The sequence below is a fragment of the Gamsiella multidivaricata genome, assembly GCF_025024155.1.
Source record: "Gamsiella multidivaricata strain RSA 2152 chromosome Unknown BC939scaffold_31, whole genome shotgun sequence".
Lineage (NCBI taxonomy): Eukaryota > Fungi > Mortierellomycota > Mortierellomycetes > Mortierellales > Mortierellaceae > Gamsiella > Gamsiella multidivaricata.
Window position 1 is genome coordinate 341917 of NW_026251739.1, and position 15834 is coordinate 357750.

General features: G+C 48.2%; 8 protein-coding genes across 8 annotated transcripts; 5 read left to right on the top strand and 3 right to left on the bottom strand.

The window, feature by feature from the left end:
• Window positions 1–1345: 1345 nt before the first annotated feature.
• BC939DRAFT_157827 (SPX domain-containing protein) lies at window positions 1346–2959 on the bottom strand. Its single transcript, XM_051550259.1, has 3 exons — window positions 1897–2959; window positions 1653–1760; window positions 1346–1510 (listed from the first exon to the last, which is right to left on the bottom strand). Exons 1-3 carry the CDS (start codon window positions 2552–2554, stop codon window positions 1404–1406), a joined length of 873 nt encoding a protein of 290 aa, XP_051412450.1. The 5' UTR covers window positions 2555–2959; the 3' UTR covers window positions 1346–1403.
• Window positions 2960–3724: 765 nt separating this feature from the next.
• BC939DRAFT_423718 (uncharacterized protein) lies at window positions 3725–5257 on the top strand. The gene is made up of 2 exons (XM_051553130.1): window positions 3725–4099; window positions 4188–5257. The coding sequence occupies exons 1-2, from the start codon at window positions 3980–3982 to the stop codon at window positions 5178–5180; spliced, it is 1113 nt and encodes a 370-aa protein (XP_051412451.1). The 5' UTR covers window positions 3725–3979; the 3' UTR covers window positions 5181–5257.
• Window positions 5258–6228: 971 nt separating this feature from the next.
• Window positions 6229–6910, top strand: BC939DRAFT_451134 (uncharacterized protein). The gene is made up of 2 exons (XM_051555620.1): window positions 6229–6441; window positions 6531–6910. Exons 1-2 carry the CDS (start codon window positions 6388–6390, stop codon window positions 6696–6698), a joined length of 222 nt encoding a protein of 73 aa, XP_051412452.1. The 5' UTR covers window positions 6229–6387; the 3' UTR covers window positions 6699–6910.
• Window positions 6826–8606, top strand: BC939DRAFT_157835 (uncharacterized protein). Its single transcript, XM_051550260.1, has 2 exons — window positions 6826–7959; window positions 8058–8606. Exons 1-2 carry the CDS (start codon window positions 7012–7014, stop codon window positions 8550–8552), a joined length of 1443 nt encoding a protein of 480 aa, XP_051412453.1. The 5' UTR covers window positions 6826–7011; the 3' UTR covers window positions 8553–8606.
• A 278-nt stretch (window positions 8607–8884) lies between these two features.
• BC939DRAFT_451138 (FK506 binding protein 3, 25kDa) lies at window positions 8885–9894 on the bottom strand. Its single transcript, XM_051555621.1, has 3 exons — window positions 9702–9894; window positions 9345–9563; window positions 8885–9197 (listed from the first exon to the last, which is right to left on the bottom strand). Exons 1-3 carry the CDS (start codon window positions 9853–9855, stop codon window positions 8920–8922), a joined length of 651 nt encoding a protein of 216 aa, XP_051412454.1. The 5' UTR covers window positions 9856–9894; the 3' UTR covers window positions 8885–8919.
• Window positions 9895–10027: 133 nt separating this feature from the next.
• On the top strand, window positions 10028–11553 carry BC939DRAFT_410897 (uncharacterized protein). Its single transcript, XM_051552928.1, has 4 exons — window positions 10028–10225; window positions 10358–10577; window positions 10669–10974; window positions 11069–11553. Exons 1-4 carry the CDS (start codon window positions 10104–10106, stop codon window positions 11501–11503), a joined length of 1083 nt encoding a protein of 360 aa, XP_051412455.1. The 5' UTR covers window positions 10028–10103; the 3' UTR covers window positions 11504–11553.
• Window positions 11554–11955: 402 nt separating this feature from the next.
• Window positions 11956–13323, top strand: BC939DRAFT_528827 (uncharacterized protein; the record flags this gene model as incomplete). Its single annotated transcript, XM_051561477.1, has 3 exons — window positions 11956–12288; window positions 12364–12682; window positions 12780–13323. Exons 1-3 carry the CDS (start codon window positions 12120–12122, stop codon window positions 13321–13323), a joined length of 1032 nt encoding a protein of 343 aa, XP_051412456.1. The 5' UTR covers window positions 11956–12119.
• Window positions 13324–13537: 214 nt separating this feature from the next.
• Window positions 13538–15633, bottom strand: BC939DRAFT_492908 (aspartic peptidase domain-containing protein). Its single transcript, XM_051559541.1, has 9 exons — window positions 15560–15633; window positions 15267–15466; window positions 15004–15160; window positions 14675–14911; window positions 14528–14565; window positions 14283–14435; window positions 13946–14190; window positions 13818–13859; window positions 13538–13726 (listed from the first exon to the last, which is right to left on the bottom strand). The coding sequence occupies exons 1-9, from the start codon at window positions 15580–15582 to the stop codon at window positions 13583–13585; spliced, it is 1239 nt and encodes a 412-aa protein (XP_051412457.1). The 5' UTR covers window positions 15583–15633; the 3' UTR covers window positions 13538–13582.
• Window positions 15634–15834: the final 201 nt, after the last annotated feature.

The following is a 15834-nucleotide window of genomic DNA, read 5'->3' on the forward strand; positions in this document are numbered from 1 at the left end:
ACTCTGTAGTATCCGCTGGCAATGATACGACCAATGCTTGAAATAAACCATCGACGTGACGTGAAGTGTGCAATGGGCAGCGGACAAAAGAGGACTGCGGCTATGATGGACATCAGGATCAATGGCCAGTACGCAGTCGTTACATGCGCCGTTAATTTGGATCCAAAGTCAAAGTAGACCGCCAGTGTTAACAGTAACAGGAAGAAAATTGGGAGCTATTGAGACGGATTGAAAAGCTGTTGAGTTAATAACTAGGAAAAAAAAAAAAAAAAAAAAAAAAAAGAGCGACAGCGTTGGAGTTAAAGAGAATGCTACCCGTACCTCAAAGTACTCATGAAAGTCCAGATTGTCGCGCGGATCAAACTCGAAGATGAACTTGTAATTGATACGGGACTTTGCCCAGACATACATGTTGATGCCAAAAAGACACGCGAACATGATAGTCAGGAACAACCCGCCATAGACCAATAAAAGACTGTCCCAGTATGGAATCTCTGTAGGCATCTCATTTGAGAACGCTGCCTGAAGGGCCTGAACCATAAGCGGTGCAGCCAGACCCAGGTAAAGCCCGATTCTTGTCGCGGTCAAATGATGAGTCTAGTCGGTAAATGACAAGAGAAAAAAAAAGGGGCTATTGGTACGCCGATCCTTACTTTTCTATACTGTCTCAAGGGCATCTGTTTAGAGACGACGCCTGACTCACCCGACTCTTGAAATCCGGTATCCTGAGTTTGGCCATACCTCGCCGCCTATGGCCCTTCTCGAATGTGTCAATAAACACATCTTCAGTCTCCTTGATCAAATCCTCGATTATACCCGAGGTCATAAACGTCGCAGGCTTGATTTTGGAGTTCAAGTAAGACTTGGACGCCTTCCACCCAGCAGTCTTGTCAAACTTCTTCAGGATCTTTGCGAACCCAGTATGGTTCAAAACCTTATAGTTCTTGATCATTTCAAGACTGCGGTAGAACTCGTAGAGTGCAGCCTTGATTCGCGTTCGCGCAACTTTGTGGTTCAGGCGCTGGCGCCGATGTTCTTCTTCCTGCAGAGTCATCTCCTCTTGTTGGGCCAGGGCAATAGGGCTGAGTTTTGGATTGGCACGGAGATGCTCTCGATAGCGTATCCCTTGTTCGGGATCAAGCATAAGATGACCGGTCGATGAAGTCGCGTAGCCAGTGCCGGGAGGTTGCTGGAACGACCTTCCGGAAGGTGTGATCGTCACATCTTCCGTGACAGTAGTATCGACGCGCATCAGATTATCAAAGCCATTTCGGACCCTTGACCATTCTGCAACATACCATCCTTGCTCTGCTTCCGCCCTAGCCTGCAGTGTACAGTTACATTATGTTGAGATAGCAATTTGTTAGCATAATCTTTGTGGTTATCGTGTATGTTTCGTATGCTTATTTTCTTCTTACCATCTTTTCGTCATACCGCCGCTTCCACTCGTTGGCGACATAGAGCTGTTGCTTGACGACTCTCAGCTTGGTTACTGCCTCCAACTCCTTTTCTAAAAAAATTACAGAAGAACAAACAAATCAAGTAAATTTGTGTTACGGCATTGTGCAGATATGCAGATATGCAGATCAACTTTAGTGAATAAACAACACAGGAAACTAAAGATGTTACGCCTTGCGACGAGAGAATCTTACCTCGGTAAAATTTGTTGACCATCTCAAGCTGAGAGTCAAGGAACTGGAAAAAGATCTTCTCCTCTGGCAGTAGTTGTTCAAGGACACTGTCAAAGTCATTCTCGTCCACTTATCGTAAGCGGGGAAATAATAGGGGTTCATTGACAACAGAGACATGTTAATATTTACACTGTTTTGCCTGCAATGGTCACGCGAGAGCTGCATCGGGCACGACGGCAGAGCAAAAAGGTAAATAATTTGATACCTTGGATCGTTCGAGTTCGAACTGGCGCCTCAACAGGGGCAATGATCGTGAATCGTCTTGAGATGTGCTTCAGAAGATGCGCGCCCTGGGATCTAGCCGCTTGACTGAACTGCGATACATTCGAGTCCGTCTTGGATGTCTTCAAAGGATGGCCGGGGGTTGTTCCTGACGAGGATGTGGTCTCGCTATGCTCGCAGAGAGTCGATCCCCCGTGTCCCGATCGATCATTGTCCACGGGAGCTGAAGCAGGGGGCGGAGGAGGAGAAATTTGGATGGTTGAGTAGTTCCTGGCATGACCTCGGTTCCTGGAGAGAATGGGTGTTGCTGCGCTCGTAGTTGTAGTGGCGTTCGGGCTGTTTTCGCTGGAGTTAATTGTCTGTGGTGTTGTACCGGAGGGTGATGAGAAGGAGGACAGCTGAGGGTTATATTGGATAGTAGGGGAGTGATCTGATGAGGACATCACACGTCCGCCCAAGTCCGCTGCGTCGAGCAGGTACGCTGGAAGTTTGCTATTTTCTGCTTGGATAAATGCCTCTGCCTCGAGCTGGTCGAGGGCGTGCTCGATAGCCTTGAGGAGTTTTTTGCCCTGCTTGTAGTTGATATAGGCCTTTCTCCATTCTGGTACGACCTCATCCTGGAGGTATTTTGCAAATTTCATGGTTTGAAGGGCAAGGCTGGCTGGATGCTCCCAAAGAAAAAAGAATGAAAGTGTGAGGAACAAACTGCTGAAGCGGGCAAGAACAAAAAAAAAAAAAGAGAAGAAAAAGAAGAAAAGATGTCGATGATGAATGGGGGATACGGAGATGATATGAAAGAGCAGGGACAGAGAGAACTCAAGAGTGCTCGAGGGCTGCTGTGCAGTGGGCAAGGTGAGAGATAATGAGGGAGAGGTTGCTATGGGGGAGTCAAAAAGGAAAGGGTGTCGCGTGAGTAGGACATAAAAGGCATCTAAAAGTAGGGGGAGGGCGAAGGCACTCGCAGGCACAAACAAACAACGCAGCAGCAGCAGCAGCAGTTACAGCAGCAGTTACAGCAGCAACTGTCACAGCAGTTACAGCAGCAACGCAGGGGGGGGGGGGAAGTAAACCGTTGACGAAGATTTTTTTTTTTCTGCTGCTGTGTATGTTTGGTGTGCCAAGTAACGGAGCGGAGATTGTGTTCAATCCAGAGCCTCAGGGGTCAAGCGACCGGTCAGGAACCAGCCTAATAAGAAGGAGGTGGCACGAAAAATAAGGAGAGAATAGGTATGCTGACAACGACGGAATGAAGGACGATGACGAGTGAGGAAGGGGAACGAGAAAGAGAATGAGAGAGAGAGAAAGAGCTGATTTGATTAGATGCGAATCAGATCGGATCATCCTCAGTTCTCTCCATGAAGTCATGGAGTATCTTTCTTTTCGCTGACAGAGTCTAAGAGAGGTAAGGTCCAGGGCGGTGTTTTCTCCTGGCCAATCATGTCGCGCCCCTGGCGTATCTGAGCGTCTTGCGCGAGCACACGTGGAGGAAGACTTGTCTCTCTCTCGCCCGTCTTTTCTTCATTTTCGTTTTAGGATTGACACCATCGTTACAGCAGCTTTATCCGATTCGCGTAAGAAGTTCCCCACGGTGGCAGTAAGTCGACAGATGGAGTCCAGGTGGACAGAGTTTACTGCTGTGGCAAGGACAATGCATAAAAGATCAAATTTCTCAGAAAGATACGGCATACACACTGGACCCATGCAGTCATGCAGTCAGGCCCTGCGCCTCAGATCGGTGTAGATGTCGTAAATGATAAATACTTCTGCCATCTGGGAACGGTCCACACTGTGCGGTTGCTTTTCTGCTTGGAGTTGCAATGGATGATGACGACGAAAGAAGGACATCTTTCCCTTTGAGATTCTGTTATCACCCAGATTGGACCCAAACCCATCCATCTCTCCAAGGAGAACAAGAAAAGTGTTCCTGACGTGGACCAGGACCTGGCCTGAATCTTTTTCTCTCTCACCTCACTTCTCATTACATTCCTTTCTCATTCGGTATAACCTTTTGTTTTGTTACTCCTTTCCCTCCGTTCCACATACACTTCTTCTTACATTTGAACACTATGAGGCCCTGGATGGAGCGCTTCAAGCGCTGGTTCTTCCGAAGGTACAAATTCACGCGGCAAAGTGTCGGATGCACCGTGCTAGTCATCATCATCTTTGGCTTGACCTTGTACTTTATGGTAAGCATATTGTCCTGTGCACCTGTGTCACCATAGCAGCATTCATCCTGCTAATGCAGTCTATCTTTCTTTTCACATAACTCTCTAGAATGTCATGGCTAATGTCGCCTCATACCTATCCCCTGACAATACTGTCGTGCCAAAGCTAACCGACAGGCTCTTTGAGGCCATTCCGTCGATACAACTTCTCTGGCTGACAGATCTTGCGGATGCGCTCATGTTCGTCCCGACTGTCATACTTGTCCTGACCCACTACCGTCCTCTCTATCTCCTCTGCAAGGTCCTCTTGACCTGGGCACTCTGCAATCTCATGCGCATCACCACTGTCGCCATCACTTCCTTTCCAGATCCACGCAGCGGCTGCATGCACTCTACCGGCGAATTCTTCACCACCTTCCTTTTGCATCGGTGTGGCGACTGCATGTTCAGTGGACACACCGTCATCTTTGTAATTTCAGCATTGGCCTGGACAAGCCATGGCTACCATCGCTTCCCGCACCGCTATCGCTGGCTAGCCTGGATCTGCTTGGCGTTCGTATGGGCTCTCTGTATTGGATCAGCTCTCATTGTGATTGCGAACCGCGCGCACTATACCGCAGATGTGCTGGTAGCGTTCTACATCGCGGGCGGCAATTGGTTTATCTGGACCTATATTTTTGACCACTACATCGAAGAAAAAGGTCGACTCACAGACCTGACGAGGCCATGGGGTGATGGTCCGGATACAAGACCTCATATTCAGGAGCGTGAACACAGGAAGCAAGCAGCTGATCTTGAGAAGAATGCGATGGCAGCTGAACAGGCACGCGAGACGCAGATGCAACCATCCGTGACAGAGATACCAATCACCACCAGTACTACCAACAACGCCATCAATGCCCAACCTTTAAACAATGGTGTCAATGTAGCAAGTTCGGTCGGTAACACAAATAACCGGCGGTCAAACAAGGACGTCACTCTAGAAGGAGAGGCAACACGAGTCGTCCAGCCGCCATTCATGCAGGAGGAGGAAACATTGGGCGAAGCACTCAGGGACCCTAGGCTGTTGCCTGGAGAACCCTACAACGCGGTAAATACATGATAAATATAGCTATTTGTTTATCCACCAGTGTATCGAATATATGCCAATGATTATTGTGCTGAGAACCATAATAAAAGAATATCAGACTATCTATGGAGGAAGGACGACTAAGAATGCCTAAAATGTCCTCATGTCAACCACTGAGTGAAGAATCACCAGTGCCATGCCAGTGGAATACCATGTATGAAGAGACACAGCCCAATGAGAACGCTTCATATCGTCTGGTGCCCAACAGTGACAGAACAGTGTCTGCTACGCCTTCGTTGTCACATCCCTGGACCTATCCTAATCTGGGGTGAAAGTACCCTTCCATCGGAGCGGATGCAGAGAAAAAAAGGAGTCCTCAGCTTTGGGCCAGAAGGAGTGAGAAGAAGACGGTATTGCATCTTCTCTTCAACGTCGTCCATGCAATCATTGCGACATATCCCCGGGTGCACAGCAAATATAATCGGGGCAAAGGGGATGTGATTGCCCAAAACTAAGTTCAAACTAACCTTCACCTATAAAAAAAGTCTTTGTGCTATGCATTTGAACAGAATTGACATATCGCATTCCAAACGGGAGAGTTGTTAAGATCAAGCATACTAAACCACCTAATCGCCCATAATAAAAACGGCATGCAGGCTGATGTTACGTGGATGAAGTAGCTTTGATGCTATGAATGTTCTCCATCTCCATCAAAATCCCAGATGAGTATAGGCCGCTCTTGTCTCAATACTTGAAAACTCTCAGCGACGTTCGAGGGCGATTCGAACAAACATAGTGAACATGTCTACAGGGAATGAACAGTGCCATTAGATGCGTGATCAACCTGCGCATCAGCCTTGCTAAGCCTAGAGAGAATGGTTTAAGATGTCTCGTATCATCTTTGCTCCCTTCTAGGGCTGTGTCCAGCCTGATCTTCATTTCCCAAACCCAAAAGTACTGTAGTCACGCCTCTTTGGCGGCCGGGAAGAAACAGCTCAGAAATTTGCAACACTCCTTAAAGTCATTAGAGCGCTCAACAGACGGGTCTTATATATCGAGACGCCGAATGCAAATTTATGCGCAGGATCCCACTGCTTGCGCATTTTTATTTTTCCCCACTTGTGTCTTCGGTTGCCATCTATCGCCCAAACAACTCGCACCACAAACGAAAACATCATTTGTTATCGTTCAATTCTGCCACTCTCCCCCGTCATCCCATCGCACCGTCATCAACAGGACCATGGGGCGCAAGAAGATTCAAATCAAGACTATTATGGACGACCGTAACCGTCAGGTACGAGAAAACACAGAACGGAACATCTCTCTCTCTTTTATGATGACTTTAGTGCCAACACTTCTTCGCGTCGTATCAACTCTCTTTAGGTTACGTTCCAGAAGCGAAGATTCGGCCTCATGAAAAAGGCCATGGAACTTAGCGTCCTTTGCGACTGCCAGATCGGTCTTATCATCTTCAACTCCAACAACAAGCTGGTCCAGTACTCGTCCCATGATATCGACCAGATTCTACTTCGGTACACTGAGGTAAGATGACGGCCGCTCTCAGTCTCCCTAGTATTCCACAGCTTGCCTTTAACCGTGTGGGGCCAACTGAGCGATCAAATGAATGGAGTTGAGAGCAGGGAAGTACAGGGATTAACACTGGGACTCATGGTTGGTTGAATAGTACAACGACACATGCGAAACATACACCAACAAAGAGTTCCTCAACCTTGGGAACAACAAGGACGAGGACGAGGACGAGGACGGACTGTCCGTGGCGGGCGATGACAGGAGTAAGCTGTCGGTGACACCGCAGCCCCAATCAGTAACACCCCAGACCCACAACACGCCTGCTCAGGCACACATGCAAACGCCGCCCCAGCAGCAGATTCTTCAGCACACCCCATCCTCGCTCCCACCCCACATGCCCCGGAGCCCCTTCCAAGTGCCATCCAATGTCGTCGTGCACCCTCAACAATATAATGCGATGCCATATCAGCAGCAGCAACAGCAGCTGGACCCACAGTATCGTCCGCAGGGATATCCACAGCATCCCCAATACCCTACTCACCCACAATATCAGCAACAACAGCAGCAACAACAGCAGCAACAACAGCAACAACAACAGCAACAGCAACAACAACAACAGCAACTCTTCCTCCAACAGCAACAGCAACAGCAACAGCAGCAGCAGCAGCAGCAGCAACAACAGCAACAACAGCAACAACATCACTACCAGCAACAGCAGCATTATCAGCAGCAGCCGCAGGTAACGATGCAGCAGCACTCGTCGCCACAGCCTCCTCGCCAACAGATTTCATATCAGCCTCATCAGCCGCATGCGATGCAGGAGGCGATGTACCAGCAGGACCCAATGCATTCACAGAACCGTCCTCCGCAACCACAGCAGTTCCAGCAACCGGCATCTCAATTTGTCAGCCGAACGATGCCGCCTCCTCAAAATGGGCAGAGTCTCCAGCTTCCCAACAGCACGGCGATGCCGACACCGATGTCTCTTCCGATGCAACAGCCCTCGCTTTCGCAGTCGTCTTCGCCGGTGATGAGTACTCAGAATGCCATGAAGGCGGGACCGTCGCCCATGGCTGGGGATAATTCACCTATGACAGATGGATCTTCGATCATGACTTCAACGCCTCCAAGTACGGCAGCAGGAGCAACATCGCCCGTTCTTAGTCCCACTAATGGAGGAATTAAAAAACCAAAGCTGCGTGTTAAAATCCCAACTGACTCGAAGGATAATAACACCCTGGCAGGACCGATGATCAAGGAGGAGTCAAGCGAGCTCCCACCGGTAAGCTGTGTTTCACAGTGCATACAGGATAAGATGAATGATAATAGCATGTTGTTGCTAATGACGACCCCCCTTTTTTTTGTTGTTGTCACTGGTAGATCCAGAAGAGACCACTGGAATCAGCACCGATTTCCTCAACTCTTCCTTCTCAATTTGCCAAAAACCTACCCTCACCATCGACTTTTTACCCCGAATTTTATGCGTCGCAGGCGGAACTGAGTCCCATCGTTTTTGGGCAGACACCGACGAGTGCCCAACCAAGTTCAGCATTCAACTGGCCTATCCCTAGGGAACGCGAATTGTCGCGTGTCCATCAGCCAAGTCCACTGGCAAAGGGTCAGAACGTTACAATGGCGTCATCCAGCACATCGGCAGCGGGCACATCATCTGGAGACGCAACGTCTGGTACAGGGCCGAAAGGAGCACCAGGATCCAACTTGAGGATTGCATCTTCACCTTCGGAAAACTCATCCGCGGATGCGGATGCGGATGAATCATCAACCGCTGGAGCTACACGAGCCAGAGATCTGACAGGAGATGAGAAGGATGGAGCTGATAATGGTCCTGCTTCTAAAAAGGCTAAGAAGGCATAGTCTTATGACTTTTCTTTTCTTTTTTTTGTGTGTGTTTCGTCCGACGCCCTTGTCTCCACGACATGGAGACCTATATAAGTTTTGCTGAGAGGAGAAAAAAAAAAGTCTTAGTCTGTTCCTTTGTCTTTTATGTTTCTGTTGCTGCCATATATCTTTTCTCTGCTACTTGTTATGAATAGTTTTGTCCTGTACCATACATAGCCCCGAATAAAAAAATAAAAAAAACGTATCTTTGGCGAAGCGTGAGTTTTCATCCACACAATCCTGCGCTTAAACCGTTCTTGTGGAGATCTCAAAGCATTGAAGAGAACATTAAACATCGCAACCATACCCTAATAAACAGAAATATATTTTATTCCTCTCTAGCCTAATCCAGTGAGACCAGCTCAACGTCAAAGATGAGGCGTGAATTGGGAGGAATGGGGACCTTGGCGTCAGGAACACCCTTCTTGCCGTAAGCGTGCTCAGGCTCGATGGTGATCTTTGCCTTCTCACCACGGGACATGCTCAACATGGCCTCGTCCCATCCTGCGATGACACGACCAGTACCGACCCTGAAGCGCAAGGGGTTGTTCTTCTTCTTCGTATTGTCGTTCGTGTCGAAAACGGTGCCGTCCTCAAAGTATCCAGTGTAAAAGACACCGACTGAAAGGAGCAATTCGATATAAGGGAACGAAATATGTTAGAAAGTTTTGTCCGCCGGCATATCGTGCGCAATCAAATGAGACATCCAGAAGGATAAATATGGTCCAATATCATCCTCCCTTTGATCCTAAGATGTGTGTGCCATACCATTGCTGCCCTTCCTGGGGTATCCTGACTTATCTCCCTTCTTGAGAACAGTCTTGGTGAACTTTGGTGGACCGACCTCGGCAGCGACTTCTTTCTTCTCGACGACTGGAGCAGCGTTCTTGGCAGTCATGAGCTCCTCTTCTGATGGTTCATCTGCACCGCGGAATGCCTGGCGAGCAAAAAGAGAGCTGTAAGCCTCGAGGAGGGAATCCTTCTTGGCTAAAAAAAAAAAAAGAGAACGAAAAAAAAGGGTGTGAATCAATATGAGTGTGCAAAATCTGTATGGAAACTTGCGATATAGCTCCTCATGTCGCTATAAAGGCTCAATTGCTCTGCATGGGGTAGATATCCACATACCGTTCTTGACGACCGTGGGCAGTTTTCCAGTCAACTTATATTCGACCAAGAAGTCGTGGCTGGCATTGAGATGGAGAAAGGTGACGATGTCCTTTTTGCTGACAGCGTCAGAGAGCAGCTGCTCGTTGGTCCAGTCTTGCGTTGGGGTGGCCATGGTATCTTGAAGGTATGCACAGAGGTGGAGGTGAGGGGTGAACAAGTAAAGGTGTTGAAAAGAAACGAAGCGCTGTTGATTTTTATCGAATAATAGTGACTGTTCAAGGGGGGCGAAGGCGCAAGAGAAAAAAGAAAAAAAAAGTGCGCGTCGACACATATCCATATCCACTCTTCAACACAGGCAAGGATCTATACGGGCGTTGAAAGTCAGGAAGCAGCACACGTAATAGAATCTCAGGAGTCCCCATGTCTACTGTTGAGGAAAAGAAACGCGGGTCGAGTTCAAGGGACGTCAATGCGCCTGCGAACTCACCCTTTGGTGGCCGTATCCTTGTAGACGAATCTGCTGTTTTTGAACAAAACGCTTGGTAATACACAAACTGGCAGGGTTGACGAGGACCAACTCTTGTGTTGCTATTATGGGATTGCCAGCATAAATAGAAGTTATTCAATTACTCATCCTTACTTGATTGTTCATATCCGTATCGAACCGTCTATAGGGACCATGCAACATGGGGCGAGGAACAGGAGCAGCACGCACGAGACCAAATTGCACGTCAGAGTAGGGATCCAGTGCCACAGGAACTCGTGGAAACATACCATGCAGATGCGGCCGAATACTGGAACAGATTCTATGCTAAAAACGAAAACAAATTCTTCAAGGATCGACATTGGCTGCGGATCGAGTTCCCGGAGCTCTTTCAGACAATTGAGGCAGATGTAAGGGCGTCGGACTGCATTATTTTTATTTCAATATGCCATCGGTGGAATCTCTAATAACGAGCTATCTTTTGGACTGGAAATGTATTAGGCAGGAGAGAAGAATGTCATGGAGATTGGCTGTGGAGCGGGCAATACCATGTTCCCGATGCTGATCGAAAGCAAGAATCCAAAGCTATTTGTCTATGCTTGCGACTTCTCCTCGACCGCCGTAGAGGTTGTGAAGAACAATGTGGAATATGACTCTAAGAGAGCAAAGGCATTTGTTTGGGATCTGGCCAGCGACGATATACCACCGGAGGTCGAACCAGAGTCGATGGATGTTTTGGTTCTGATCTTTGTACTCTCGGCGTTGCACCCTGACAAGTGGGATCGAGCAATGAACAATCTCTACAGGGTATGTTAGATACTCTTTTCTAAAGTCCATTCCTTATGTGAAGAGGAAGCACGAATGGACCACTGACAGCACCCTCTGTTCTTGCTTCAACTAGCTGCTGAAACCAGGAGGATTGATCGTCTTCCGCGACTACGGGCGCTACGATATGGCACAACTGCGATTCAAAAAGAACCGTCTCCTCTCCGATAACTTTTACGTGCGCGGAGACGGCACACGGGTCTACTTTTTCGACTCTGACGAGATCGTGAAGCTGTTTGGTTCACGGTTCACGATCGAACAGAATGCAGTCGATCGACGATTGATCGTCAATCGTCTACGGAAGGTCAAGATGTACAGGGTATGGTTGCAGGGCAAATTTAGGAAACCATTAGCTGGTCAGCCTCCTGGAAAGCCCTCGGCCACGACCGTTACCACCAATGACGATTCTTTGGAGGGGTCTGATGCGATCGACGGACCTATTGATAGCTCGCGTTCATTAGATACCCCTTCTGAATCGCCAGCGCACTCAGGGACCGCCACACCTGTGTAGTACGTCTGTATGCTGCAGCGGAATAGGTGGAATAAAGAAAATATGAGCCCTTTATGCGGATAGAGCTTCCACGGAATGATCGGATCGAGGGCGCAGGGACGCGTTTCTATTAGAAATGCTCTGACGCGTTCCAAAAACTTTATTTTTTCAATCCTATCCCCGGTGAAACAGCCTCGTTTCTCTATTCTACCTGTGATCTGACAAATGCGGTACAGACCTACGCATGAGACACATTTCCGCACGACCAAATCTGGGAGGCGGTACAGGGATCTCTACTTTATTTGGCTCAGTTCACAAGTACCCAGGGGATCGCGCCATGAGTTACACTGCAGTTCGATCTAACTGCCATGCGCACCCTGGATTTGTCATGGCATAGTCGAATACAACGGAACGATCAATTGACACTGCATGGTGGTTGGAGGTCGCGACCTCTGGTCATTCCTCTACTATGCGGCAGATCGCTGTAGTCTATCATAACCAGCACGATCGGCTATACTTCTCTCTCACTCGTCGCGCTCGTATAAAATGGGCGATTGCTGGCCTCTGTTGTAACTTCAAACCAGAGCAAATCAAAAGCAGCAGCACATCTATCCAACTACCACCAAAAGCGTCCAACATGACTACCACCAAGCAAGTCTCCAACACCCGTGTTCTCATCTCCAAGATCCCGGAAGGTACCGCTCCTAACAAGAGTCATTTCAGAACCGTCAATACGATTGAGGAGGTGCCTCAGCTCGAGGACGGCGCCATTTATGTCAAGAATTCCATCCTTTCCTTGGATCCTTGTAAGTAAACGTGCCATTATTTTCACCTTGTTAGCACCTTGGGGCATGATGCTAATAATTACAACTACAAAACAGATATTAGATACGATTTCCCTGAGGGAACAGAGGAAACCGCCGTCGTTGGGTTCGGCATTGCCAAGGTCATTAAATCCAAGAACCCCGCCTTTCCCATGGGCTCCACGTTCTTTGGCCCTGTACGCTGGGAAACCTATAGCGTTCTGGACCAGGCTCAGCTGGGCGAGTCGGTCAACTTGGACAATGGTCTTGATAAAGATGTGCCTCTCTCGGTCTACAATGGCGTCCTAGGTCTCTCTGGATTCACCGTTTGGGACTCGCTGAACAGGATCGGAGACCTCAAGGCTGGTGAGACTATCTACATCTCCAGCGCCGCAGGGTAAGAATCCTTCGACTGGTAGATTGTGTTCAAGTTTAGCCATAAAGTACAAAGCGCCATCACGCTCACTTTAATCATTCTTCTTCTTCTGTTACAGAACTCTAGGCCAGCTCGCTGGCCAACTGGCAAGGCGCAAGGGGTTGCGTGTGATCGGCAGCGCTGGTTCGGACGAGAAGGTCGCTTTCCTTAAGAATGAACTCGGATTCGACGCGGCGTTCAATTACAAGACCCAGGACCGACGCATTGCCCTCGCAGATGCTGCAGGACCTCAGGGAGTGGATGTCTACTACGACCTGATCTTTGACGACACAATCGATATCGTGCTCGACCTTCTCAACCCTCATGGTCGAATTCTCTCTATCGGAGTACTGGCGTTGCATCAGGGACAGGAGTTGGCTGCACCCAAGAACTTGGTCAACATCCTGCTGAAGCAGTTGAGATATGAGGGCTATATGGTTTATGAGTACTTTGACCAGTGGGAGGCCTTCTGGAAGGAGGTGAAGCCGTTGGTCAAGAGCGGCGAGATCAAGTACGCGGAGACTGTGGTGAAGAGTGGGTTGGATATCGTTCCAGAGACCTATGTCCGTCTCTTGCAGGGAGAGTTCAAGGGCAAAGTCAGCGTCCAGATCGGAGATATCTGAGCTGCGAACAACCACGAATCAACGATATCCGGTATAGAGTAGTACTGCAGGTTCTTTCACATGCACAATAATACAATCGTGTTTTTGAACTCTTCGGGGAGCGAAGGATCAGAGCCATATTGAGTGTAGTTGTAAGTCATTGTATAAGACATAGTACCTTAGAGTGAATGTATGGGTAAAGTGTAACGGTCGAATGTTGGTTGTACAGTAAAGTCTCTTTTATTACACGGTGTTAAGTAAAGGCTCCGCGCGCCGTTGCTTAGAGGATCAGGCACCTGTCGCCGCTTAGCTTCTGGATCTCGCCAATCTCGTTCTTCATATGCTGTACAACCGTGGGTTGGGACCGTGGGGGCGGCTTGCACTTGGCAATGCCGATCCGATCCTCACCTAGATCAAATACACACTATAATAAAAGTTACTGTCAGCATTTAGAGGACTCTATCGCAGACTACGTTGTTAATGTTGACAAGTAGCAAGAGAAAACGTTCACCTACATAATTTTGTTTGATAAAGACATCACCCAATATCCAGACCGGCTATCGTTTTCGAGAAGCAAAAGAATATCAGCTGAGATGCCGCCCTCTAGTCTCATAATCTGGACGATAATAAGAATGTCACCTACGATATTGTCATTGCTGGCAATACCAGAGTAGACATAGCCGCGCTTTCCGTGAACGTCTTCACGCATGATATCCTTCATGATTACATCGAACTTGACGCCGTTGAGGACAAATTGTACCCCGCTAAGGTCTGCATTCTCTTTCGTTTTGGGGATGATCCAGCCCCATTTATCGTCATAAATCGCACCAGGAATCTCGGCATGGATCGTCTCGGCAACTGGCGTGGGTACAATAACAAGTGTCGTGCCTAGTTGTCGAGTGCAGATTTTGTGTCAGCTGTGTTCCTTTCCAAAGCTTCGAGTAAAGCGGCTACATAGTTCGATGGATTTTAATACATACCGGTGTCGATGATCACATCCCCTGTGTGATAAAGATTCTCGTCACCAAAGAAAAGACCATCGCATTTGATTTGCCAATATCGCTTGACAGTTACCGGAACCCATGTCAACTCGCCTTCAAACCTATCCTCATCGTAGCCTCCGAAGCGATATTCTGCGCACGCCAAGCAAATGCAGTGTGACAACGAGGTCAGTAACGAGCAATGCTCGGATCAGTCGCCGGCGTTTTCTATCTTTCTCTCTTACCTCCACCGCCGCCTTCTGTGCTTCGTCCGAGCCAGACGCTATGAAGCAAGAAGCAATCACCGTGTAGCCGAAAAGTTAGCATTTTGGTCAAGAGCGATCAAGCCTGACATGAAGAGAGCGACATGGAGACAGCTATCTCTCGCTCACCTAAAGCATGGCGACTCGATCAACTTCTGTTGGATCATATTATCCATTGGTGTCAACGTTCCAGGCACCGAACAAATGGAACTGTATGCGAGTCCCAGAATACCATCCACCACATCGTTACTAAACGAAGTCGACTCGGTTGTGGCAAGTCCAATCGTTTGATTCTCGATCACCAACCCTGCAACATTCACGCGGTCCTGGCCGAGGATTCCCTTAACCGTCGAACCATCTCCATAACTAAGTACGCAAACGTGGGGTGATGAGAACCAGCACTGGTCGTATAGACTTAAGAGGAGGCTCGAAGAGGTATCAGGTCGAGTGAGACTCACGATATCTGGAACTTGCCCTTCATGGGTTTGAATGAGGTTGAAGTCGCACGGTTAAAGGTGACGCGTCTTGTCTTGCAGGTTGAATCTGGGACCCAAAGATCACTACTTCCGGTATCAAAGTCCAACCGCAATCTCTGTTCATTAGATCCTATCTCGACTAGGATTAACGTGCTCATCGTTGGTCAATTGGTGCACAGGATCACAGCCGATAGCAATTTAGCGAGTTAATAAATGGTCGCAATTTATATATTTTTTCATCCTACCATCAGCATAGTACTGAATGTCTCGGGCCACATCCGTGAGTTTTTCGACATAGGGCGGAGTCTTGCTTGCCAACACTGTATCCATTTTAAATCGACTCAAGAATTTTGGCTTATGCGGGGATGGTGCATGCTTTGCGGCGGCACGCTTAATAGATTCTGGAGTCTTTAGCTCATATGTTGGATTATACGTCAATGGAAGACTTGAACAAGGAAAAATACGTTCAGGGTTAAGAGGCATGGTTCCAATGCGATTGGATTTATAGTGTTGAACGACCACGGCGAGCTGTTCTTACGAAAACACTTGGCCTTGCGTCATATAGACTAATATCTTCTTTGCGGGCTTCTTGGTCAAAGGGTAAAAGTTGAAGGTTTGTGGTGAAAAAGATGGAAGCGTTAACGCTGTTGGAGGAGCGTTTGAAATAAGCAACTTCAAAAGGGGTCGCGCACGCATGCACATGGTACAGATGAGTACGCCCCTAATGCACGCAGCTCACGCCTGTGCACTCGAGACAGATAGTCTTTGAGCACAGAAAACAAATAAAAAAAAAAAGGAGAAAATGCTGCACCT